At 33.9% G+C, this 27500-nt stretch overlaps 1 protein-coding gene across 1 annotated transcript in view; it reads right to left on the bottom strand.

Moving 5' to 3' along the window:
• Positions 1-27500, bottom strand: part of LOC145266525 (carbonic anhydrase-related protein 10-like) — an 892910-nt gene that overhangs the window by 255422 nt on the left and 609988 nt on the right. The window contains exon 7 of the mRNA XM_080122280.1: positions 24408-24562. Coding sequence (XP_079978406.1) covers positions 24408-24562 — 155 coding nt within the window. The remainder of the gene's footprint in view (positions 1-24407; positions 24563-27500) is intronic.

Genomic DNA, 27500 nt, shown 5'->3' on the forward strand with positions numbered 1-27500 from the left:
TTGGGCAAGAATACTCACTCTAACAACTTAAAGGGGGAAAACAATGATACTAAAATTGAATTTAAATGGAACGGATATTTTAACAATATCATAAATGCTTAATCATTTAAAAATTATCATAAATTGTACCACAATATTTATCTTTTTTATGTCGCACTTTTTAAGGCCAGAAAATAATAGTATAGGGTTAATGTTATCTAAGCTAAGTATGACGCATGCAATGCAAGAATATAAAGCAATGTGAAAAAAAAAGGAGCGCGACAAATATTTTTTTTCACACAGTGATCACCACATCAAGGCCCGGAAGCCACTCAGGGATAAGGGTTATTGCAAGTACATTACGTTAGTGTGGGGATTTGATGAAGTTTTTACTTAAAGGGGCGGTTCATTAGGAATTTGTTAACGTTGGACTTGAAGACATCCAAGTTGTAGTCCGGTGGGAAGCAGGCAGACGGAACAGAGTTCCACAGGCGTGCAGTTCTAAGAAAGAAGCTTTGTTCATGAAATCCACGTTTTGATTTAGGCAAAGATAAAGAGTGGGGGACATTTTTCAGAGTGGATTCATATTTCTAAATATTTGACTTCAAGGCGACCATATTGTATTAAGCTAGAAAGAAGTTATGTAATAATAGTATCCAACAAACAATAAGTTGTAGCTCCCCGGCACAGACATCTATTATTGTACCTTACGGTACAAATTTATTTTCTATTTTGTATTTGAGTATTATTCTAAATTCGACGATACAACGATACAGCAACGCTAAGAATAACAGCATATTAGTATCTAAATGTCATACTTTACTTGCCCGAAAAAAGTCACCATCTCTAATAATTATTAATGAAAAACGAATTACCTCCTTTTATAGTCGCTCTTCATCAGTTAAAAATCATTAAAACTATTTCGTCTCTAAATATTTTCAAGACAAAGTAACATGCTGTCTGTTAACATTTTTACCTTAGTAAATTTATTTAATAATTTGAAAAAAAAGTAATGTGAAGAGGAGACTGTAAGTTTTCTTTTTTTTAATAATAGATTATTTTTAACATTAAAAAGGGTGCTAGTGAGTTAACATCTGTTCCTTTATAATTTATATCGAAATTAATTAGAAAATTACAAAATGTATTGTCTGTTTAATTTACATTGAAATGTATATATTTTTAAAAAAATGATTATGTTTAGCTTCAAAAGCTTTAAAAATAGTAAATAGAAATTGTTTAAAATTCGTCTCCATTGGTTTTATTCTATCTTTTATTCATTTTATCTATACTGTGTTTTTGACTGTTAAACTCGCGTGGAATTTCCACTGTTTCTGCTAGTCACAATAAAGGCAATAGCAATATGAACGATGTAAAAAGACAGAGTATACACGTGTTTGTATTTGACCGATTTCTCTAATTGATTGTGGCTAAATAAAATTCATCATAAAGTTTCAATATTTAATAACACGTGGATTATATGCGATGATAAGAGACACCGCTCTACGGTTAACGTTTGTGTGCTGTTTTATGAGTCGATAAACATTTTACATGAAAGCTGAATTTGTTTTGACATTAAGATAAAAAGAACTTTTTTTACCGTTCTTTAAATATATAATTAAATTTAATGCAAACATAATTTCATAGCTCTCTGTCTCTCTCTCTCTCTCTCTCTCTCTGTATATATATATATATATATATATATATATATATATATATATAATGTAGAATATCGATTTATACGAAGTGAATGTTGAAATTTTCACATAAAATCAATTAGAGTCAAACATTAATGTAATCGCATTGATCGCTAATGACGAGAAATGTATTGATCTTTCATGGACGTTGACTGAGATTAAACATGGCTGATCGATTTTAATAACGGATAGCAAACACACACACACACACACATATATATATATATATATATATATATATATATATATATATATATAATGTAGACCATTTCTCTTTCCCGGTCCGACGGCGGCCTCACGTTGGGTACGATAATCGGGGGACGTTGCTCAGGATCGATGCGAGCCGTCACTTCGCTGACATACGACCAGTACCGTCGGAGTTCGCGGCAATCCAAGAAAGCGTTATCAGTCGTTTCTACGGCCGTTGTCCGCAACAGGGGCAAGCAGGCGATTTAAAAAAAAAACAAAAACAAAACAAACCGGAACTGTCTTGTATGTTGATGAGTAGAAGTGTATTCCGGGCCAATTGCGATGTCAGAGTCAATTATGAAATGTTCAGATGACTCGAACCTGGCGCTAGACTCCATGCGGAGCGGATCTCACTCTACTGCCAACGCTAACGCGCACATAGATCCGAGTGATAGAAGTCACAAGGTCGCTGGACCTTGGTAGTTGTTTTAGCGCGGCTCGGCACTCTTTTATGAAGGCAGATTCCTCCTTCAGAGCTGTCGAGAACGAGGTCGGGAAAAGCGGTAGTAATCGCGGGGTGGCACAGTTGGTCATCTTGCACATAGCGGCTCAGGACGGCCAGCCTCTCAGCGTCTCAGTAACACTTCAATCCGGCATTCCCAAGCCTCCCTCACACGGATGTTGAATACAGACCTGTCTGCTAAGCCAGTGTCTTCCTCTGCCCCAAAGGGGCTAGTACAAGTGTTCGACGAGAGCTTTTAGGTGCTGTGCAAGCAAGGGAAGTACGGCCAGTCGCTAAAGGATGAGAGAAAAGACGTACACAGCTCTCGCCTCAGCTCTACCCTTTAAAGAAAAGTTACATAGGAAGCCACGAAATCCTGCACTTTGATCTCAGCCTGACGGCAAAGAACAATAGAAAAAAAGCTAGCTATTTTCTATTTATTTAAAAAAAAATACAACTTTAGTATATGTGGCTCGTAAAATTGCGTTCATTTGTAAAAAAACAAAACAAAAAAACAAAGATCTAGCGAATTTGCATATTCTTTTGAACACCAATTAATTTCCTATTAAAATATTTTCGCCTTTCTTATTGGATAATCATCTTTACTTACGTAATTATTTTCATGCAGATATTCTACATTATTTATACTTGCGTAATATTTGCGTAAAAATGTTATAGTAAATACAACCTCTTTCTATATATATTTATGCACGAGTTTCGATATTTGTTTCAAAAATTTGAACAACGAAACTCCTCTCTCATTTTTTTGGTCTACAGACATACAACTTAATATATAGGGTATTCGAACCGATTCGAAAGTTTATATTTGAGTTTTAGCCAGAGAAAGTTTGTGGAAAAGAGTGAACACTTTTTAAAAAATGAAATTTGACAGGTGAGGGCCAAACGGCGGGATTCCGAATATGCATAGGAAACGTAATAGCTATTTGTTCATGTTTTAATTTTTAGCCTTGCAGCCAAGATGCCTTCATACCTCAGGCGTTAACGGCAGAGGACATAGTAATTCCTAAGCTTAAAGTTTTGGTTTCGATTCTCGGTGGTGGCGCACGATTCACTTTTTAAAGTTTTTTTTTTTAATTGGTTGCGTAAACATTACACACTAACATACTTATGTATGGAGGTTAAATTATAATTATCATTTCATTAAAATTATATATATATATATATATATATATATATATATATATATATATATATATATATATATATTGTATTTATTTGTGGGTTACGCTCGTTTACCCCATTCTATCACTTTGTTGAGTTTTCTAAAAACAATACAAAGAGACGCCAAGTTCACTCAATTTCAATACTTTTGTAAACCACCCGTCTATTGTGTTGTTCAGTTTTGGAAATCTATTAAAAACAAAAACATTAATCTAATAGTATAAATCTCACATGTTTCTTTTAATGTATGTATGTCTGCTTAAAACTTTCGACGGAGGCGACAGATTTTCAAGATATTTTATCATTTGGAAGCACGGCCCTTCGGACGACAAATATCGAAAAATCGGTCAAAAACATTTATTATTCCCCCTCAACTCGGCACTTTTCTAAAGAGAGGGGTCGCTTTTTTCGCCGATATTTTCAAAGTCACCCCCTGTTTTCGATTGACTAGCCTTAATTTAAACCTTCACCACTTTCACTTTGGCGATGGACGCAACGGCAAAGACGTCACGGTTTTTTTCCTTTTTTTCTCTTTCGCAGTCATGGATTAGAGCCTGTCTGCCTACTACCATTTTTATTGTTATTTGTTCAACACACACCTCGAAACACCCGGCAATGCCGAGCAACGCCGGACACCCAGGCTAGTATTGTATAAATCTGCTCATATATATACCTTTGCAACTCATGTAATTAATGAGCTTTGAGGATGAGATATCATTTTATCAAACTACACTAGAACGACATTCCTTAAATAGCACCAGCTATTCTATTTATCTAAAACCATAATTACCTTTAATAACCGGTGTTATATGATAATCTGTATCTCCTTAAATAATATTCCAGGTTTTGTAATCAACTCGTTAGTGATAATCGTCGTGTCGAACATCACACATTATTAAAAAGTTAATGAAAATCCTTTTAATTATTTGTTCTTTGTAAATAATTATGAAACGGCAAATGAAACATTTTTTAATTGTGTAATAAAGCAGTTCTCTGACAAAATTATACTAAAAATGGGTTTAGCAAATAAAAAAAGAAAGCAAGAATTGAACTAAGACTAATAAAAGCCGGATGCAGAAAGAGTTTTAATGTGGGTCAATCGATATTACAAATTTAATCGTGAGAGAAATAGGGGAAAGGGGAAATTGACAGATAGAGAGAGAGAGAGAGAGAGAGAGAGAGAGAGAGAGAGAGAAGAAAGTGATGAAAGGTTTCAGGAAAAAGGGAGATTGAAAGAAAAAAAGACGGGGCAAGGTAAAGGAGATAGACTAAAAAGTAATTCATAGAGAAGTAGAATTAACAAGACGGAGGGCGGGATGGATATGAAAATATGGCGGGTTTATAGATAGACCACATAAAAGAGATGAGTTGATAGATAGGTTTTATGAAATACAGATAAATATGAAAGATGTAGATAATCCAAAAAACAAATTTAGAATACAGAAAGGTGCTTGGGGAGGTATTCTTTAACAAATTAACTGGGTTTACCGCATATCATCCTTTCTCGGGTAGTTTTGGAAAAAAAAAAACAATTATTATTCTTAATGTCCTTTATGTATATAAATATTTATTCAGTGTTGGGTTTTATTAATTTGTACAGCTTAGAGCGATAAAATTGTCGCCATAAAAATACAATACTACATCTTTATTTTAAAAAATATTATTGAAAAAAAAAATCAATTCAGCTAACTTGAATATGTAGTAGACTTGGTGTCTATTTAATGGAGCTGCCTTCAGCCTCAATCATCGTCTCGATACGGGTCCGGAACTGGGAGCATGCCTTTTCCACAAGCGCCGGCAAAACTCGTCGGTTACCCGGTGGATGGCGGCGATCAAGCTGGGTTTGTTGTTGTGGGAGGTAATGTTGGTGATGTTCTCAACGTATGACCAAATAAAGCTAGTTCAAGTCGAGGAAATAGGGGGAGCCAGTGAGAAGAGTGTACAAAGCCTGGGTTACTTTGGACATGTGGGACGGTGCCAAGTACTGTTATCACACCCAGACTGACAGTGGCCACTTGATTGCACAGGGGATCACCACACTCTTCAGCACAACCAAATACACTTTGGTGTTGATTTTCAAACCAACTTCGAAAATGTGAGCTGGCATTATGTATCCATCATTTGAAACCACACCTAATATTATTACTATGACCAGAAACTTTGATTTTCGTCATCCTGGACACGCCCTCAAAGGCTGAATCGTCCTGATTTGCATTTTGAGGGTGGTGACAATAGGCCTCATGTCATAAATTCTGTCGGTAGAGAGCGTGAGTTGTACAGCGCGCATTTCCGATCTCGCTCGTTGAACATTGTGTCACTTTCAGACATGACAGGGGACTCGGGATTTGCACACGATTGGTCAACTAGTAGATGGTTTCCAGCAACAACAACAAAAAACAAAAAAAAAAAAACAAGACGAAACAAGACAAAACAAAACCGGTTGTTATCAAACAGAAATAGAATCATGTAGTCTTTTCAAGAGGGTGAAACTTTGAGGAACATGATTGAGTTTTACAAGAAAAACAATAACGCTAATGTTTTGTCGAACTCAGGAATGTTTCTGTCGGACCCGGGAATCTCGACGGAATTTCGAACGGAACCCTTTATTTACTTCACGGGGTAGCATGTTTTCGGTCTCTCAGTCAGGACTGTATAGGGGTCCTAATAATTTGCAATTGTATTTTCTGTCGCACATGCTGATGGTTAAAGCTAGAACATTCCAGAGAATATCATGTTAGGGTTCATTGCGAATTAAGCCCACTATCCAGTCATAGCGTACGGAACAAGAACATACTGTTACATGATAAGGGCTGTCCCCTGTTCATGTAAGTATAAAAATAGAGAGATTAGTTAAAATGAAAATAAGAGAAAGCAGAAATCGAACCCTGGACATAAGTTTTAAAGAACAATAGGTTTAAATGGAATGTCCAGTAAATTGTTAATTCGGATGAAATAAATAATAAATAAACTATTCAATTGTTAAAAGAATGTGGATAATAAAAAATGAGTTAAATAAATTAGATATGTAGGTTAAATTCCTTTGTGGAAACAACACAAGAAAAATAGGTTATTGGGAAATCAATGTCGGAAACGTGCAAAGTCGCGCATGTTGAAACACGTGAATTTTGCTCACGTGGCCAGGATGTATGGATTTCTCAATATAGGAGGTGGGAGTTAGTTGGTCGTAGAGAGAGTCAGAGAGACAGTCAGGGGAGACAGAGACAGGCGGACGTCTGAAGCGAGACGTCACTTCAGAAACTAAGATGTGAAACTTTGAGTTCTTAATGAGGAAATCCCGACCGGTCGTAAGAAAATAAATTATCATGTGTTTTGGATAAAGCTCATCTTTGTGTTTGTGATTTCTACAAAAAGGTAAATTGTATTGTTATTATATGTCTGTGTTATAAAATGTCATTACAACAACATCTCTCTCTCTAAGATACAACATCATATGTAATAAGACAAGAACTCTCACTAAGACACATATCATTACTAATAAGAACTCACGTAACATACGCGCACAAGTGGTATCGTCTAATAATACTAATAATAATCACTATATAACAATACTATATTTGTGAAAGAAGTACTAGTACAATATTCAGCAAAAAATACTAGTACACTATTTGAAAATAATATCATAGCGTTGTTATTTCGTCCAGATTAACGACTAAGAATGAAACATTTCTGATTTAGACAAGGATACACCTGAAGAAGGTCGTAGGTTACATTGACTGAAGCGTTGTGAAAAAAAAACATTGAAAATGAGAGCAGCAGTCTTAAAATTGGAAATAATACGAAAATCGTTATGCGTCAGATTCTTTATATTTTCACATATTTATTCGCGTTGTTTAGTTTGGTTGTTTTGTTTTACGGCATATCAACCCATTTCCGATTATTTTGTGACAGATCTATTAGTTTTCTAAACAAAAGTCCTGTTTTTATTTTTGTTCTTTGTATCCACAGATATTTATTTATTTATTTTTTGTGGATAATTTTTTTTTTCTTTGTTTAGTGATTGCAGAAATTGGTTGAGTTTTCTCAAGGGAAAGGAAAAAATAATAGCACTAATGTGTGTTACATTTTAGATCAGGAAAAATATCTTCGGACAGCCTGATCCAGTAGCACCGGGTCGCGAATTACAAATAAATACAGAGAGGTGATAATTAAATCGAGATACAGGAATTAGTGCGGGAGGTTAAATATTGGAGAGTTGAAAGAATGGGGAAGATGGAACCAGATGCGTAAATGTACAAGGATTCTGGGCGATATGGTGGGATAAACTAAAGACACGTAAAAAAATATAATGAGATACATCTCGTTAAATAAAGTTGTACATCTGTCTGTGTGTTCAAAATTTGATTAACATATACAAAGGGTACCCTGTTTTACAAATTAATTTTCATCCTGACGCAAACGAATGGTGTTTATGTAGAGGTAGAAAATAGTTAGCGTTGTGCTATTTTTAACAAAGCAGACTTGAAATCCGATTATGTAAATTATATTTGATATAATTTATACAGAAAGAAAACATAATATTTCTACTACTCATACTCCTATCTATACTTCTATAAATCTTAATATGTTTTTACTCTTGGCCGCACTTCGCAAACCAAGATTCTATGGATGGGGGTTGTCCACGTCGACTGCAGGCACGCTTGTGCCTGACGAGCCCGGTGCGAGACTGGTAGGTTGGGCCACAGCGGCTGCAGTCAAAAGTTACGTCACGTGTGTGTTCTGAGGCGTCGCGAATCTTTCTACTGCAGCGCTTCTCCCGCAAATTCTCTGTGCGGGAGATCTCAAAGGAGGCGACAGCCTGGTGGACAGTACGTCGCCAAACCTTAATAATACTAATCATAATAGAAATTTATAGAGAGTGCATTCCAAAAGTAATGACAGCTATATTATCGGGCCGGAATAGATCAAAGCGGATAGCAAATTTTATAATTTTGATAACTGAACTTTTGCATTCATGGCCTGAAGGTTTCATCTATCTGTTACAGATATTGACAGTAGGAGATTCTAAGAAAAAAAACAAACTTCTGTCAAGAACCTGCGTCACAGCAGAGATGGATTAGTATCTGGCGACAATGAATCGCGCATGATGGCGATTCTTCGGGCTATGACAACAGAATATTCTTATCTTTTAACTTCCGAGTTTATATCCGACAGAGAAAGACACGTTTAATCAACCGAGAACCATATCACTCTATATGAAAGCATATAAGATATCAACGGATACACACTCGAGAGTCAAAACAATGAAAAGAATATGCTGTCGTCATAGCCCTAATGATGATGTAAGAATATGAATGCTGGGACACTAAATGTCGCTCGTTTTTTTTTTTGCACAACTACCGTTTTTCAAGGTCTTCACTATTAAACTTAAGTTTTGGACCAATCCTTGTACGAGAAAACCGCCTTTATTTGACAAAGTTGCATTGACAATTTCTGTGAATATATAAAACTATTTATTCTGGAGCAACAAAAAAAAAATGTTTTTATAGTAACACTCTCGGCTTCGGAGCTCTTCAAATTTTGCGTGAAGTATAGCTGGCTTTAGATTTGGAAGGATTCTAATGTATTACAGAATCTATTTTGTTCTATGTTTGAGATCTTGTGTGCCAAGTGCACTCTGCAGAATGTTACAAAAAATAACGTCATTAATTATGTCTTATAGATGACAGCTGAAAAATCCTTCATGAAAAACCAAGGGAATGACGTCAGTATAGGGTGTCGCTATTTACTAAAATATTGACGTGAGAATGTGAAATATATGTTACTGACGTTATAAATGATGGTATAAAAAAAGGGACGATCTACAACAAAACAACAAACTTAGTGAATCCCTGTGCGTGTTTTCTATCTCCTTTATTTTATTCCTACAAAATACGGAATACAGTTTTTCTATGTTGAATCAAACACACATAAACACACACACACATATATATATATATATATATATATATATTTAATGTACAGAAGGTCAGAAAACATTGGTACCGTCGGTTTCAAGCCTAACATAAGGGCGACCAGTTAATGGTAAATCGTAAAAAATGTTAAGCTCTCGTCAGCCATGTTGTTTCAAAAACAATATGGCTGACGAGAGCCTAATATGATTTACGATTTACCATTAACTGGTCGTCCTTATGTTAGCCTTGAAATCGACAGTACCAATGTTTTACTTATCTTCTGTGCATTAAATAAATAAATTTAAGCTCTTATATCGAAAAAAGTGTTTTCTTTGTAATCGAGCACTTTGTTGGAGTTCTTTCCCAAAATACGGTATATATATATATATATATATATATATATATATATATATATATATATATATATTAGATATATATATATATTAGATATATATATATATATTATATAATATATATATTAGATATACATATATATTATATAATATGTATAATATAATATATATATAATATATATATAATATAATATAATATAATATATATATAATATAATATAATAATATATATATAATATAATAATATAATAATATATATATAATATAATAATATATATATATAATATAATAATATAATAATATATATATAATATAATAATATATATATATATATATATATATATATATATATATATATATATATATATCTTGTACAAATGGAAATTCTTTTAACTTTCTTGAAGATTTACATTTGGATTTTACCATCACTGGATTTTTTTTATTTTCCACCAGACTATCCATTCATGTGTAATCAGCGCTTTCTTCACTATATTCCCTCTGCTTCACTTTTTTTTTATTTTCAAGTAAAATCTTTGATTTACTTGTTGTTTCACCAAATACTTCTGCATGCAAAATCCGATCCCGTATTTTGCTAATTCCTACCCTCTGATGAGAAGGAAAGTATTTCTTCGAAACTCCGCGGATTAAGGACTATCCATTTATCCAGTGTTTCCTTTTCAAATTAAATATGTGTTTAACTCATTTCAAAGTGTTTTTTAACATATTTCATTGACTGTTTGTTCATATTATAAGCTCTATTTCCTATTTGGTTTTATCGAGTTTTTACATCTGCTTGAGATGATTTTATAAATATTAATTCTTTAATATTTATAATATACTTAATTTTACCATCATTTTGGTAAATTTAATTGTAATTTTTATTTGATATATATATATATATATATATATATATATATATATATATATATATATATATATATATATACACACTAGACTACCCGTGACCTGTTGGGTCAGTATGTTATCTTAGCTAGGAAATTATTGCATGAGCGTCACACTTGTGGCGTAATAAAAATAGTTTTTTGTGACATAACAAATATTTTTATGGAAGTTTATTAAAATGAAAAAAGAATATCGATAGTTTTCTATGAGTCATTCTGTTTTTAATTGTTTGTTTTTGAAAAGAAAAACTTACAGCCATTTAATTATAAGGGATTTGCCATATTTCTAGGTAAATATACACTGAACAGATACCGTACTACTTAAAGTTAAATTCAAATTTTTATATATCTTTTAATTTAAACGCGAAAAACAAAACATTTAAGACGCTGAAAACGTACACAGTAAAAATTGAAATATTACATAAAGTGTATTCAGACAAAATGTAAGTTTGTAATGGGTTTTCGACCAAAAATTGGGCTGCTAAGGGTTCAAAGTTCAAAAGATTTTACCTTTGGTGTCTCATTCAGCCAATTATGTGTCTAAACATAAAAAATCTTACATAAACAGTATTCAGACATGCAGCAAGCATTTTAATCAGTTTTTGTATGAATATGTGTCTGCCATAAGGTAAAAGTTGGAAACGTTGATCTTTGTAGAACCTACCAAAATCCTCCCCCAATTTTGGGTCTAAATACTGGAAATTTTAGATGTAGGATACCTTAGACATGAATCATTCTTTTATATATATATATATATATATATATATATATATATATATGCGCATAAAGATATGATCAATACATAGGGTCCGAGTAAAGCCGAGCTGAACTGGTCATATATATATATATATATATATATATATATATATATATACTAGCAGTTCATCCGACCTTGCACGGGCCCTTATGTACTGTTCATAAATTTTGGTGCATATATATATATATATATATATATATATATATATATATATATATATATATTAAAAAGTGACTCTTATCTAGGTAACCTACATCTAACATTTCAAGTGTTTCGACCCTAAATTTGGCGGAAGAGTTTGGTAGAGTATGCAATGGTCAACTCTTTTTACTTTGACCTCTTGGCAGCCAAATTTTCACCAAAAATGTATTAAAAAATTTGCAGCATGTATGAATATCCTTTATGTAAAATTTTAAGGTTTAGACCCAAAATTGGCCTAACAGTTTGCTAAAGACCGCAAAGGTCAACTCCTTTGATCTTTGACCCCTCGGCAGCCAAATTTTTGGGCAAAAATTGAAAGACTATTTTCTGACCAATACTTTTGTTTAAGCTTGAATTTAGTATTCGGCTCTGTATCGACCTGGGCGAAACATGTTTACAGATGTGTTCGCTTGTTTAGTTTTACGGAATATCAACCCTTTTTGGGTTATTTAATTCCAAATGCAGTTGTTTTGGAAATAGTGTTCATTTTGTATTCAGTTATTTTGTAGAAGGTTTGTATTCCTCAATCTCTGTGCATCTTCAATCGCTAGTTTGCACTGTTTGTTTTCGTTGTTTTATAGTGGATTTTATCGCGTTTGTTCCCTGCTCTGCAGAACATGAGTTTTGTAATGGGAGAGGGGAAAAGGTTATAGCATTAAGTAAGGAAACCAGTCAAGAAATGGGGGCGATGGAAGAAAAAAAAAGTGAAATGGAAAGAAGGAAAAGGTGGAAAAGTGGGTTTTTGTTTTTGTCAGAAGATAATTTGGTTTTGCAAAAGGAAACAAAAATAAAAAAAATATATTTATGTGAGGTGCATTTCAATTTAGGACGCCAATATCTTCAGACAGCCCAATCTGGTAGCACCAATACATATGTGTAAAACCTTTCAAATTTTTCATACATGTTGGGTCTATATATACTGTTTCATTGGAACTTATTATTAAGATGAGTATTATTTATTAATTTATTTTATGGCGGACTATTATCCTCATTATTTTTTTAGTTGTTTCTGGGTCCGTGTCGCATTGGATAAAGACGTTGAATCTCCACGGTTGCAGGGGAACATTGTCTGAAGATAGCGGCTTCTAATCCTATAAAAAGATCTGCCAGTGTTTACTTGGCCAAAAACGTTGTGTGACGGCAACAACTATGGAAGGCAGTAATTGCTTGCGTATACAGTTAGAAGATTCGGAGTTCTTATCCCGTCGCGGTTACCACCTGACAAAGGCCAGAGCAGTAGTTGGCCGAAACGTCGTGAAACAATAATTAAAAAAAGGATAAGAATATGAATCCACAATAAAATAAATTAATGTTGGATCTAATCCGAATTCTTTTTATCGAATGTACGAAATGGGATCTTTAGTTAATCAAGTGATTAAATTGTTCTATAGTTATTGCAGATTTCGAGGAAACGTTCATGAAAAATGTTAAGTTACACTGGCCAGAATGTTATGAAGAGTGACAAAGTATCGAAAATATTATCAATCATCGTATCAAAGTTTTAAGAAATCGATTTTAGTTTAAAAAGAGGAGATGTAAATTAAAAGCAAGGTTAAGTGAAAAAGGCACGGAAGAAAGAAACAAAAACGCGAATACAGTAAAAAGAAACAAGAAAATAACATACAGAAATTAAACCTATGATTAATAACATCCGCCCGGAACATTTTCGCAAGAAAAAAAAAAATTAAAAATATTAGATGAAGCAATAAAAAAAAAATCGATAATGGTTTGCTAATAGAAAAAAAAAAAAACGATGAAATCGCTTTGAAGTACAAAATCTAAAAATCTCATCTAAATTGCAGATTAATTTGCTATATCATAAATTTCTTCATCGTGGATGTCAAATAAACGTTCTATATTTGTGTGTACGCAAATTCCAAATATGCTTTACAAAATTACAAAACCGTCTGAGCACACACACACACACCCACACACACACACACACACACAGCCTGTCTCACGTAAAAGTAGTCCAGGAAATGTAGTATCGAGGAGGACCACTCTATTATTGTTTAAATTACATATAGTGTTATAAAAGATGTTGGAAGTACTCCCTGTTGACATCTATGCATTTCTGGGCACGTTTACCAACTTTTGCAGATACTCCCTTATTCCCCTGACATGATTGGTAATGTTCTCCTTTAGTTGGTCTACATTATGAAGATTATTTACATACACTTTTTGTTTTAACTCGCTCAAAGAAAAAAAAATCACATGATGAAAAGTTCAGAAAAAGTGGTAGTCTTGACACTTTGCATATTGTTCTCTCTTCTGTAAACATGTCATGAACCCGTGTCACTAATCTGTGAAAACGTGTGGCATATAATGGCATCTTGTTGGAAAAGGAATTGCGTGTTGTCTGGTGGTGTCAGTTAGTCGGTAAGAGAAATATTACAGACATCGGGCTAATTTTAAGTGGGTCGCTTAATTAAAAAAAAAATTAGAAATAGATGAGAGATAGGGCTACTTTTAAGTGGGTTAACCTTTATATAAGTTTCGTGGTCCAACTTTAACTTCTGGAAAAACAACATATAAAGACATATATTCGATTTAAGAATTTATTGTTTGACAAAGGAATATATAGAAGAGGTCATTTTAATTTCCTTAATACATTATTGAACATCCATGTATTAAGGAAATTAAAATGACCTCTTCTATATATTCCTTTGTCAAACAATAAATTCTTGAATCGAATATATATCTCTATATGTTGTTTTTCCAGAATTTAAAATAGAACCACGAAACTTATATATTGCTCTATTCTTAAATATTGAGCTTTTCCTTTTTGGCTAGGATCTCCTTGAAAATATTACTTCAAGTGGGGGTTCAAATAAAAAAAAAGTTTTAGTAGGTGAGTATGAGCATCGAACCCGAAACCTTGAGGCTAATTGGAAAGTGTGACAAAGAAAGTGCGACGTTAACCATTGCGCCACCGCGACATACTAGCAGAAACACGCTTGAAATTATTTAATTACTTACATTTGGCAGGGCACGTTTTAATGACTTAATGAGGTCAATTTTGACTGCGGGTTATTTCATTTACTGCGAGAACGCTTTTTTAAAATAATTTTCCCAAGATGTTGGGGACACCAGCTCCTCTTTTCCAAAGTAAATAGCAATTGTCTGATATAAGGACATATTTCCACATTGATTATAGCTGATTGCTTTCGGAAATTTCCGGTGATAGCGACCGGGAAAAAAACCCCGCCAGAATTAGTGTCGCTTTTATTATACGAAAAAGCCTACTCCACATGCGGCGAGCGAAAAATGTTGAATATTTATCTTTTCAAATTCGAGTAAATTAAATAGACAGTCGACTTCCGTTGTTAACTCGTAGATATTATGATTTATATGTGATATAAAAAGTTTTAAGTTTTGAGCCGATAAACCGCTTCTTTTTACAGACATACACAAAAAGCGCACATATATACATACATACATACATACATACATACATACACGCATTTTCGCTTTTATATTTATAGATGAATCAATTAAATAGAAAGATATCATCCACATATACTGAAAGGTCGAGTTTATGCCAGTTGTAGCCGCTGTTCCTGATCCCTTACGAGCTGGCCGGGACTGTTGCTTTTATCTGCTTTTAGGAGAGAAATGACAAAAACGCATATAATTAACTTTGAAAACTGTTTACTTTTGCGATGTGTGTGCATATCTGTCAAGCATAAAATATATTTTGTTTCCGCGTTGTACGTATATCCCACACAAGTTGGTTTGAGAAAAAAAATGGCGCTATAATATCGATATTCACTTTTAAATATAGGAAATTCATATCCACTCTTTGTTTCTGACAAGTTGTAAATACGAATAGCAACGGACAAACGAATAAATTAAATAAATATCATGATGAAATTGGAGATCGAATTCCAAACGATTCATTCTCAGGAAATGCAAACAATCACCTGAAATGAATCCGAATTTTCGCATTTTTCTTCCTTGGAAATCGAGTAACAGTATTTTAAATAAAGATGGCCGCCGGTGACGGATTGTGTGTGTGTGTGTTTTTTTTCTTTTTAATATGATTTTTAATATAATTATAGCTATCATTTCAAGTTGTCTTTTAGCGCTAACAGATGCAAAAAAAAAACACACACACATCTATAGCGATACATAAAAATATTATGAAGAAAGATGTGTCATAAAAATTTAGCAAGAAAAATCTGTGTTATATTTCAAGTATTGATAAAATATATGGTGTAAGTACGTAAACGTGTTTTTTTTATATTTAAAATACGAAACAATGGCAATTGAAAAAGTGGTATTTCTTTTTTAGTAAAAGCTTCGTTAAGTGCAATTGAAGATGTGTGCGTGTTTTATAAGTTGTTTTTTTTTTTTTAATAATTTACCTTTTTTAAATGTATTCATACATTTTTCTGATTATTTTAAAACATATACGTGCATTTTCATACGTGGTGAAAAGATGCACACTTGGAACTTTTTTTTGTTTTTATTTTGAAATGCTATTGCAATTTGATTTAACTTTCTTGTAATATTCACCACGCCATTATTGATCTTGCATATAATAATGTAATTTAAATTAAATTGCTTTAAATTCAATTATTTTATGTACATCTATTACGCTCCAGTCTACTTTAGTCATATATATATATATATATATGCATATATATATGCATATATATATAATATATATATATATTATATATTATATATACATTATAATGTGAGGTTGCTATTTTCCAAAGGTAAGGTAATCAGTGAAATATAACACGGTTTATACAAGAGTGCTCAATTGAGAAATAGAGCTACTTACATTTTAGATTTGTCTTTAAATAAGCAGCAGTTTGTTGCTACAGTCATGAGCATGTTCCGGTCTACTAGTATTTACAGTATTTACTAACTAGAGACATCATTAGGAAACAACCCTCATTTTCGAACACGGAATTCTAAATGAAGAGCGAAAATTAATCCTCAGCAAAAGGAGTTTTTTTTAAACATGTCATAAGGGTAAAGATTCAGCTTCTCGGAGAACAGGGTTGAATTGGGTGTAAATTTGTTAGTTTATTTACTCTCATATTTGTTTATTTACTTAGTTATCGGTGTCTTTATTCATTTTCGTGTTAGGGGTTAGGGTTTGCGGGTTGAGGGGATTGGGTTCCAAATCTAGAGCTATGCAGATGTGATCTTCAACAAGAGAGAGGCTCCTTTGTCTGTAGTTCGTCGCTTGTCTCAGATTTTTGAGGATCAGTGGGTCATAAAATTCCTTTTTTTTAAGTTTATTTTAATTTAATATACTTATATCTGAGAGCAGGTTAGGAATTTATCCATGTCTGTTTAATATATATATATATATATATATATATGTATATATATATATATATATATATATATTTAAATAAGGGAGTAGTCACCAACAATGTGTATTTTTTTAACATTATTTTATTATTCCGTGTTTTGGTTTTTCATTGAGAATTATGCTTGGGTCATTGTAATAATATTTTTTAAGTCATTGAAATCGTTTACGCGCGTTTCAGACGGTCTGTGATGCGTCCTCGTCAGAAATTATTTTCAAATGTGTAAAAATGGCGATTTTGTGACTACTCCCTTATTTAAATATACATCTTTCTTTCGTTGGAATTTATTAATCCATTTTATATATATATATATATATATATATATATATATATATATATATATATATATATATATATATATATGTATGTATGTATGCATGTTTAGCCAGGTCTGTTAAATGAATATATACATATATATATATATTATATTTATTTTTTACATAGGCATCACCATTTATCAAGGCCAAGAGTTCACTCAAGGATAATGGTTAAAGAGTGGACAGTAGAAATTGGACGATATAGTAACCGTTAGTAATGGAGGTTCGGTAAATCTGTTAACTTATATGGAACGGCTCATCAAAAACTTGTTTACGATAGACTTGAAGACAACTATATTGTAGTCAGCTGGAAAGCAGAAAAACGGAAGACAATTCTATAGGCGTGCAGTTCTAAGAAAGAAGCTTTGCTCATGCTATCTACACTTAGGTTCAGGCACAGATCAAGAGTGGGGGAAACTAGTGATAGTGTTTTCTGCTAGACGGGTGTTTCTTGTGAAAGTTTGGCGAGGGAGAACTACCGAATGAAACTCAGCCGAGCACCTGCCATGAAAATAACGATAAAACAGAGACAAACTCGCAACATCTCTTTTTTGTGGAAAAGCGGTTGCAGGGAAGAGAAAAGGACATCTCCCACAAGGCTACGAAGTCTACTTTGAACTCTATCATGGCAGGATAAGTCCTTTCTAGCAGTTCCTGCCCAGATGTGGCAACAGTACTCCATCCTGGGCCGTACCTGGATCTTATATAGATATAGAATTGCATCAGCAGTGATATATCTACTGGATCGATAGAAGGATTTCACCATTTTTCCATTAACCTTGGAAACGGATTTAATTTATATGTTCCATTTAAGATCAGGAGTAAAGGTTAAGCCCAGAAGCTTGTCAAACATGAGGCTTCCTCAAGACGACAGCCATTCATTTCAGTTGATGGCAGATATTATATTATATATATATATATATATATATATATATATATATATATATATATATATATATATATACATACAGGGAGTCTAAAATAATTGAGCGGTTTAGAACTTAAATAGATTCGTTATTTTTTATTATATCTTTTTTGTACTTTTTACAAAATCTGATTTAGATATTGGTGTTGTTATTTAAATACATGCAAAATTTAAACAATACTTATTTATGAAAAATAATATCGTTTAAGTATTGCATATTTTCAGCTTTGCATATTTGTGCTCTCTCCAAAACTTTACTTAGGACATATTTCAGAATCTCTGGATTGCGATTCAATACCATTATTTAGTTCCTGGTGTTTTCTTACAATTCTTGCAGGGTTCGGGAGTTGACGTTTCGGAATCTGCCAGCTCGCAGAACAAAATAAGGAGCTTTAATCGCAATCCAGATATTCTGCAATTTGTTCTGAATATTGTTTACGCAATAGCACTAGAATATTGTTTTGGAAAGAGTCTTAATATAAGCAACATTTAAAAGACATTATTTTTCATACATAAATAGTAAATTTTCCATTTTTTTAAATAAAAAAAAAATACCCAGTGTCTTAGTCAGATTGTCTTAAAATTACAGAAATAATCTATTATAGTTCAAAACGCTTTAGTGGCTTTTTGAATACGGTATATTTGTGTGTGTGTGTGTGTGTGTGTGTGTGTGTGTGTGCGTGTGTCTGCCCCTTTCAGAAATAAATTTCTTAACAGTTTAGTACTTCCTACTGACATTTAAAAGTCGGCCAATTGGGCTGCGTGCGAGATCGTAATAACTTAGTCACTCAGTTATTGTAGACCATTCTTGTATAACATTGATGCCTTCATAAATGCTTAATTACACCTGACTATCGTTGTGACAGACTATGTCTTGCACCTTCCTAATGGAGACGAAAATAGTTTCGTTTTAAGTTTAAAATCCCACGACCAGCGGGAATCATAACTATCTTCACTGATGATTCTGTATCTGTCGGCGTTCAAAGTAATTGTTTATAATTATACCAGGTCGTCTAGTAAAGCTTCCTAATTTTTTTTTTCTTGGGTTTGTTCATTAAAAGCTGCAAATTCTTTCTGAATTGCAGTCGCCGAAGGCTCTGGGACGGAGTTTGACAAACATGAGTAGTGGCCAGGTTAAACTTTGCTAGACATATTGTTTCTTAATTTTTTTTTTTATTATTGATCCGCCTGAATCCGATACGTTTACTATATAATTAAACACAATGCATCATAACGAGAATAGTGTAGTATATGTTATGTTGGCATGATAACATTCTTCAAGATACTGTCCCTGATAATTTTGCGGTTTAGTATGGTATCCTTTTTATAATGTAATTTTTCAAAGCTGTGCTTTTATTAAAATAAGGGCACTGGGTTTTCTTTATGTATGTGGAATAACGCGAACAAATAAACAAACAGCACCATAATTTCTTTTTATATCATACGACTCAAGCATACTGATAAGTATGCCTATGAGTATGGGTTCGTTTCTTATTTGCCCCAAAACGGCTGGGTTAGTTGCTGTATAATATCACAAAAATGTAGATTATTTGCCTATAAAGTGTATTTAAATATATTTTGTATATGAATTCTTTTGATGAATATAAAAACTAAATAATTGAAAAAAACTATAATTAAAGGAAAACCGATTTGTACCGAACTTAAAACCTTATACAGCCTTTTTTTTTACAAGGTACTCGCCAATTATCAAGGACGGAAGCCACTCGGGTATAAGGGTTATTGTGTGTACAGTAAGTTAGTTTTGGAGATCTGATAAAGTGTCTTACTTAAGGAGGCGGTTCATCAGGAATTTGTTCACATTGGACTTGAAGACATCCAGGTTGTAGTCAGATGCGAAACAGGCAATCGGAACAGAGTTCAACAGGCGTGCACTTCTAACACCACGATAGTATTTGAGAAATTTAAACACCACTCGAACAAAAACGTCCAGTGTGCAAAACTTACAGTAGGGTCTTTAATAAGACAGAAGCGCGTTTGAAACCATTGTTTCAGTTTTGAGAACAATTAAACCATGATACGTAACTTTTGTCATTTTAAACTTGATTTTAATCAATTATATAAAGAAATAAACAGTTCTCTATAGTGCAACGTAGACTAAAATGTTTTTTCGACAAATTTAGTGCAGGAAGGCATGTGGAGCGTCTAAAGAGTCCTACACGAAAGCAAGCAATTTTATTGATTGAGAAATATGCGAGTTCACAGATTTGGCTGACAATAAACGTATTGCAAATGCAAAACGTTCGTTTATCATCATATTTTCCGGCAACATCGGTTGTCTCTGCTAGTAATATACCTCTAGTTCTATCTTTCCCTAAACACTTTCTCTATGTGAATCTGTATGTGTATGAGTTCGTTCCCTACGGAATAAAAACAACTGGGCCGATGATTTTTTTTTTTAAATTTAACATATTTTTTTGTATCTGACAGTGTTGTTAGGTTGTTTCTTCTTAATATTTCTACAATATTTATTAAAAAAAATATATATATATCGATAATAAAACATCCAATTGTAAGAAGGAAGTAAAACTTTGAGCAAATTTAAAACTCTTATACAGCCTAGAATCAGAAAAGCAGAGGGTCTTCACGTATAAAATAAACAGTAGTGTGATAATTTTTAATTGGTTGACTTGCCGAGGGTAGGTCGGTGGGGAAGAAAGGAGTACTGGTAGCTGTGACCAACACAGCCGGTGGTCCGTTAATCAAAGAACCTGAGTGCCTATTCCTTACAAGTGAAATAGACACTTCAGTCACGCGTGAATGTCATTGACTGGGAGTTGGAGTAGATAAAAAGGGGTGGCCGCTCTACTGTGGTAGTAGTAGTTGTTGTAGTCTTTTAGACAAATTACATTCAACCATCGTTACCTATTTCTTACTTTTACAAGGAAAGACTGCTTGTAAGCAACGTCGACATTTCGTTGCAAAACTTAAACCGTATTTTCTTTATTCCCCCCCCTCTACTCGTCGGTATGCTAATTCCGACAGTAGGTTCTTTGCTGGCACAGAGACTCACACGGACTCAGTATTTCTGTAATTAATACAATTGAACCATGATATTTAATTTCGGCATTTTAAACATTAATTCAAACCAATGTAGATACATTTTATAATGTTTACAGTAGGTTTCGTAGGGTTTTAATTCTGGAGTTATTGTCTCACTTTCCGCCTTACTTAATCTCTGTGTGCGTTGCGTTTCTTTAAAGTTATCTTTTCTTATTGAAACTATCATATCTACGTATAGAATCGGCTTAATGTTTGTAGAGAAGTTACGACCTTTGTTTAGCGCTTATTCATCGTAAAGAGTTACCTTTTGTTTATTTTACTCACAATGGTACTTGTTGGCGAATAATGGACAGAGAGTCTTCCATCCTTAGCTATGGGATTTTCTCGTTTATTTATTTGGCGAGAATAAACCTCATTCAATAACTTCTGAAATTATATTCCCATGTATTCTTGGATGAGGGTTTTGTTATCAGTCAGTGATATACTTCTAAGGAAGGGGTTATGGTCGTTTGACATTTCAGCCTGTAATTGACATTTCCTCCACAGCAAGCTACGGATTGTTTCCGACAAGCTCTTACCGTGAACGTTTTGCGATAATTTGCGTATTCCGGGAGGTGACTAGTATTTTCAACATTAAGCCTAGTGGCAATAGATTAAGATCACGACATCGGCATGTATATCTGAGGTGGTTAGTCATTCTTGCCAATTTTCAGTAGAGTTTTTCGACGTATTACGATTTTTGTATTAATAATTGCGAATTATTTAGAAAATTTATCCCGTCGTGGATTGAGAACATGCTATTGACGTGAAATAAATACACGGTTCCGTTTGCGAGGTCGATAGAAATATTCCCTAGTTCGACAAGATACATCTTCAGAAAATCGGAGGTTAGAGCGGCCGAAAATTGTAAAAATGACACTCAAGATGATAACAGTAGTCCGAAGAATCTAAATATAACGAATTGCTTATTCTCATCTCAAATGTTCGGAAACGAAATATCATTATGTTTTATTAATGAGGCAACTTCAAAAACATTGACCACAATTCCTTTTATAGTCTGGCATTTAAAGATTTAATTATATCAATATTTTGCTACATCAATGTACTACATCAACATTTTGCCACACCAATGTACTACATCAACATTTTGCCACATCAATGTACATCAACGTTTTGCCACATCAATGTACTACATCAACGTTTTGCCACATCAATGTACTACATCAACGTTTTGCCACATCAATGTACTACATCAACGTTTTGCCACATCAACGTGGCACATCAACGTACTACATCAACGTTTTGCCACATCAACGTACTGCATCAACGTTTTGCCACATCAACGTGGAACATCAACGTACTGCATCAACGTTTTGCCACATCAACGTTTTGCCACATCAACGTACTGCATCAACGTTTTGCCAAATCAACGTGCCACATCAACGTTTTGCCACATCAACGTACTACATCAACGTTTTGCTACATCAATGTACTAAATCAAGTTTTGCTACATCAATGTACATTCCTACTACAACATATAAAAACATATACATAATTATATATTTTCGAACGATGAATCGTAATCGAGAACCATAGAAATCGGAACTTTTGGAGTATCGGAATTGGAATCGGTATCCCACTCGAAAAAAGTTTGCTTATTTTTTATGCTAAAAACGTTGTGTTTGATCATTTTTTTTTTACTAGATGTTGTTTAAAAAAAATCTACTACTGTTGGTTGTAATAATAAGATGATGAATATCTATTGTGAAACAAACATTTCTGGACGACCCCCATAAGTGTATTTTGTTTTAAGTTGAGAATATATCTGAAATTTAACATTTGTACGGTAATCGAGAATTAATAGTAACTTTATAGTTTTACATAAAGAGATTTACGAAGAGTCTGTTTCGGAAATTGTATCGGAATCGAGAAATATCGGAATCGTTCCATCACTAATATATATATATATATATATATATATATATATATATATATATATATATATATAACATTGACGCCAATTCCTTTTATAGTCTGGCATTTAAAGATTTAATTATATCCCGAAGAATCCTAAAGTGGATGAAACGCGGAATATTCAGTGTAGCTGTTATACATTTTATAACTTACTATACATACATATATATATATATATATATATATATATATATATATATATATATATATATATATATGTGTGTGTGTGTGTGACTTTTATATATAGTTTTAAAGAGAATATATTGAGGTATCAATGAGTAGCATTATTTGGGATTAATAATATGCAAAGATTACGTCTATTTACTGCATATAGCTAAAACATTTTAATCTGAACAAGGCATCTACGTTTTGCTACATAATATGCTTACAAACCTACTAAAACATAGCTGTAACATACCAATTTAAAGGAACATAAGCATAATGTCCTTTCCGAATGAACATCTCTTCCCAGTCATTAGGTCTTCCGTCGAGGATAAATTTTAGCATCTCCTTGTTCACTCTCATACAATGCTGTATAAGAAATACGTTCCTGTCACGAATCTGCATGTTAATTTTCGCCGCCATTTTTGTTACTAGGAATTACTTAACATTCAAGATCGGAACTACACTGATTCTTCACTGCCATCTTTGTTCAACATAATGTCTCAACATTTAACGATGTATATATGTATTTCTGCCTTAAACTCTCGACAATCTTTTGAAGCTCGACCAATCCGACGACAAATATTGAAGGATTGGCTAGAAAAATATATTCCTTCAACCGCAACTAGGTACTTTACTACAAAGGAGGGGACTTTCTTTTTTCGCCAATATTTTTGAAAGTCATCCTTTCCAGATTTAATTTAAACCTTCGCCACTTCTGGTTTGGCGATGGACGCAACGACAAAGACGCCACATTCTTTTTTACCTTCTTTTCCTCCTTCGTAGTAAGGGTTCGAGCCTGCCTGCCTGCCATCTATCATTTTTTTTTTGGCTCAACATACACCTCCAAACACCCGGGCAACAATGGGCACCAAGACTAGTCATTAATAAATTTAACCTTACGCTAATCCTTTTTTTATTGGCTCTTTTTAAATAAAAAATATATCTGAAACGAAAATGTAGGTTTGGAAAATTTGTCAAATGTAGATCTATTATTAACTTACCTGATCTCTTGATATATAAATGGGTCGGTTAAATATAATCCATGTGACTGTCTCGTGACATCCAGGCTCTGTCAGTGAACCCTCGTAGGTAATAAACAGATCTGTCTTTGGTATCAGGTCGTCCAATGATAGATGATTGATTTCCGCTGATTGGCCTGAAAAGAAAAAAAAAAGAGTTTAACATGGGAATAAGATACTAGAGATTAATAAATATGCAGCGTTTTTTGTGTGTGTATTTATCGCATTTATATTATTATCTCTTATTTATGAAATGCAGCTGATTAAATGTGTTTATTACCGGTATATCTCTCGATATAGTCATCTATCTATTTCTTACCTATCTATCCCGATCTATCTACCTAACTGAAGAGATAAACAACAGATAAATATGAACAATGTTGATAAAATCCTGTCAAAATATGACAAAGCTAGGTCATAGACAATTTTAGCGAAAGTATCTTATCAGCTGACAGTATCTACGTGTGAGTCACCTGGGTCAGGCTAGCTGGAGATCATAGAAGTTGGAATTCGGACGTTGAGCAGAGAAGAAGGTTTAACAGATCACACTCCCCCTTTTCCCTGGGGAGGGGACCGACGTATCCAAGAATGGAGACCTAGAATTAACCACGCAGGCAAAGATATTCACTTTTCATTCTTCTGCGAGCGACACCTGGAAATTAAATAAAAACTATATAAAACAAACCAGCGTTCTTGGAAGTGAATGGATATTTGTCCAAACACGTTCCAGCCTCCCCTCCAAGAACAAGTTGAATTCCATGTCGACAAGATCAACGACCCATGCAAATAAGGTATGTCCAAGATATATGTATGACACACGCGCTCGTGCGCACACGCAAACACACCCACTTCCGCATATGAACATTTAGATGATCATAGCATTGGAGCATAAATAGACTGAAACAACATAAGCCAGGGTACAGATAGTGAAGAACCACCATAGACATTTAGTGACACGTTCACACATAATCGTGAACCGTTCGTCAGATATCGATGCATGGTAAAATGGTACCCGATTACAGAACAGCCAGGTCAACTATCGACCCTGTCGGCGGGGTATTAGAATACACCGACTGCCCCCCTGCAGAGGGTAAAAGTCCCTCAATGGGGGTCCTGGATATGACCTTAAGCTATATCCAGTTGTGAGGCCCCAGCTTGTGGGCTCTGAGGGGTGTGGAACCACCCTTTAATTACAATTTCTCACAGATCCACTCTGACCTGAAGTGGTGGTACCTGTTTGAGTTCCAACTATGGGTTGAATAGAAACTGACTTGAAAACAACAAATGTATTCTATTAAAAATGTTTCTTCAAAATCTTGGGATTCGGCATTAAATAACCTGAAAAGGGTTGATATGCCGTACAACGAAAACAACCAACCAACCAGACCAACTATCAATTTGTTACCCTATCATGGAGGAGGTTTCCATTTCTCATTGGATCTGTAGAAAAGCTGCTAGAGCTGTTAGCAGCAGCAGCAGCGTATACTAGCATACATATGCAAAGGACTAAGTCGGCTGTGCAATGTTGTTACGAAATAGGTAAAGCAGAATAAATTATCGATCTATCGATCTATCTAATTGGAGAGATAAACAAAAGATGGATATTATCCATATTTATAAAACCTGTCTAAATATGAAAAGCTATATCATAGACAAGTTTACCGGAAGCTCCGGTCAGCTGACCGGATCTACGTGTGAGTCACGTTATCAAGTTAGCTGGAGATCAGAGGAGTTGGAACTTGGGATTGAAGCAGAGCGGTTGGGATTTACTGTTGTCTCTCCTCCCTCTTGGGAAGGAGTACCGTGTCTCTCAATGTAGAATTAAGACCACAAGCAAAGAAACTTACTTTCAATTTTCATCTGAGCGACATTATGGAAAGTGAAATAAAAACTAACATAAAAACAAACCAGTGTTCTGAGAGTGAATCTCTTTTGTCCAAAAGGTTCCAACCCCCTCCAACAACAAAATGGAGTCAGGATGATAAAGGTATGTCGAAGATACACATATGACACACACACACACGCATATGAACATTAGACGATCACAAAATATAAAACGGGTACAGAAAGTGGAGAACCACTAATAGACATTTAGTAACACGTTTAGGGCATGTCACAAACTCACACGAAACGTATACAACAGTTTACATGGGTGCCGTTCATGTTAGATAAAGTAACATGACTCATTTTGGTGTCGTTTTTGTACACAATTCTATAACAATCTGACCTCACAGCGATTGAAAGGAAAAAGCACAGATAAACAGACAGATGTGGACGGAGAAAGACGGGTAATGAAACACGGGTTCAAGAGAAGTGAGTGGCACCAGAGCAGAGATAAAAGGACACCTGACTAGAGAAGCGGCGGAGAAGCACGTGTTTGAGATATGATCAGAAAATAACAGAAACTGGTTAAATGATACGGCGATAAGTGAACTGGTTAAATGATACGGCGATAAGTGAACTGGTTAAATGATACGGCGATAAGTGAACTGGTTAAATGATACGGCGATAAGTGAACTGGTTAAATGATACGGCGATAAGTGAACTGGTTAAATGATACGGCGATAAGTGAACTGGTTAAATGATACGGCGATAAGTGAACTGGTTAAATGATACGGTGATAAGTGAACTGGTTAAATGATAGGGCGATAAGTGAACTGGTTAAATGATACGGTGATAAGTGAACTGGTTTAATGATACGGCGATAAGTAAACCGGTTAAATTATACGGCGATAAGTGAACCGGTTAAATTATACGGCGATAAGTGAACTGGTTAAATGATACGGCGATAAGTGAACTGGTTAAATGATATGGTGATAAGTGAACTGGTTAAATGATACGGCGATAAGTGAACTGGTTAAATGATACGGCGATAAGTGAACTGGTTAAATGATACGGCGATAAGTGAACTGGTAAAATGATACGGTGATAAGTGAACTGGTTAAATGATACGGCGATAAGTGAACTGGTTAAAAACGAAAGAAAAACACTGTATTGTTGGAAATTCTAAGAATAAATACATTTTGTTTCAAATCTGAAAAAAAGAAGAGTCGAATTTCTTTTATTTTCTCTGTT

The sequence above is a fragment of the Euprymna scolopes genome, chromosome 41, assembly GCF_053919585.1.
Source record: "Euprymna scolopes isolate OS-2025 chromosome 41, ASM5391958v1, whole genome shotgun sequence".
Classification (NCBI taxonomy): domain Eukaryota; kingdom Metazoa; phylum Mollusca; class Cephalopoda; order Sepiida; family Sepiolidae; genus Euprymna; species Euprymna scolopes.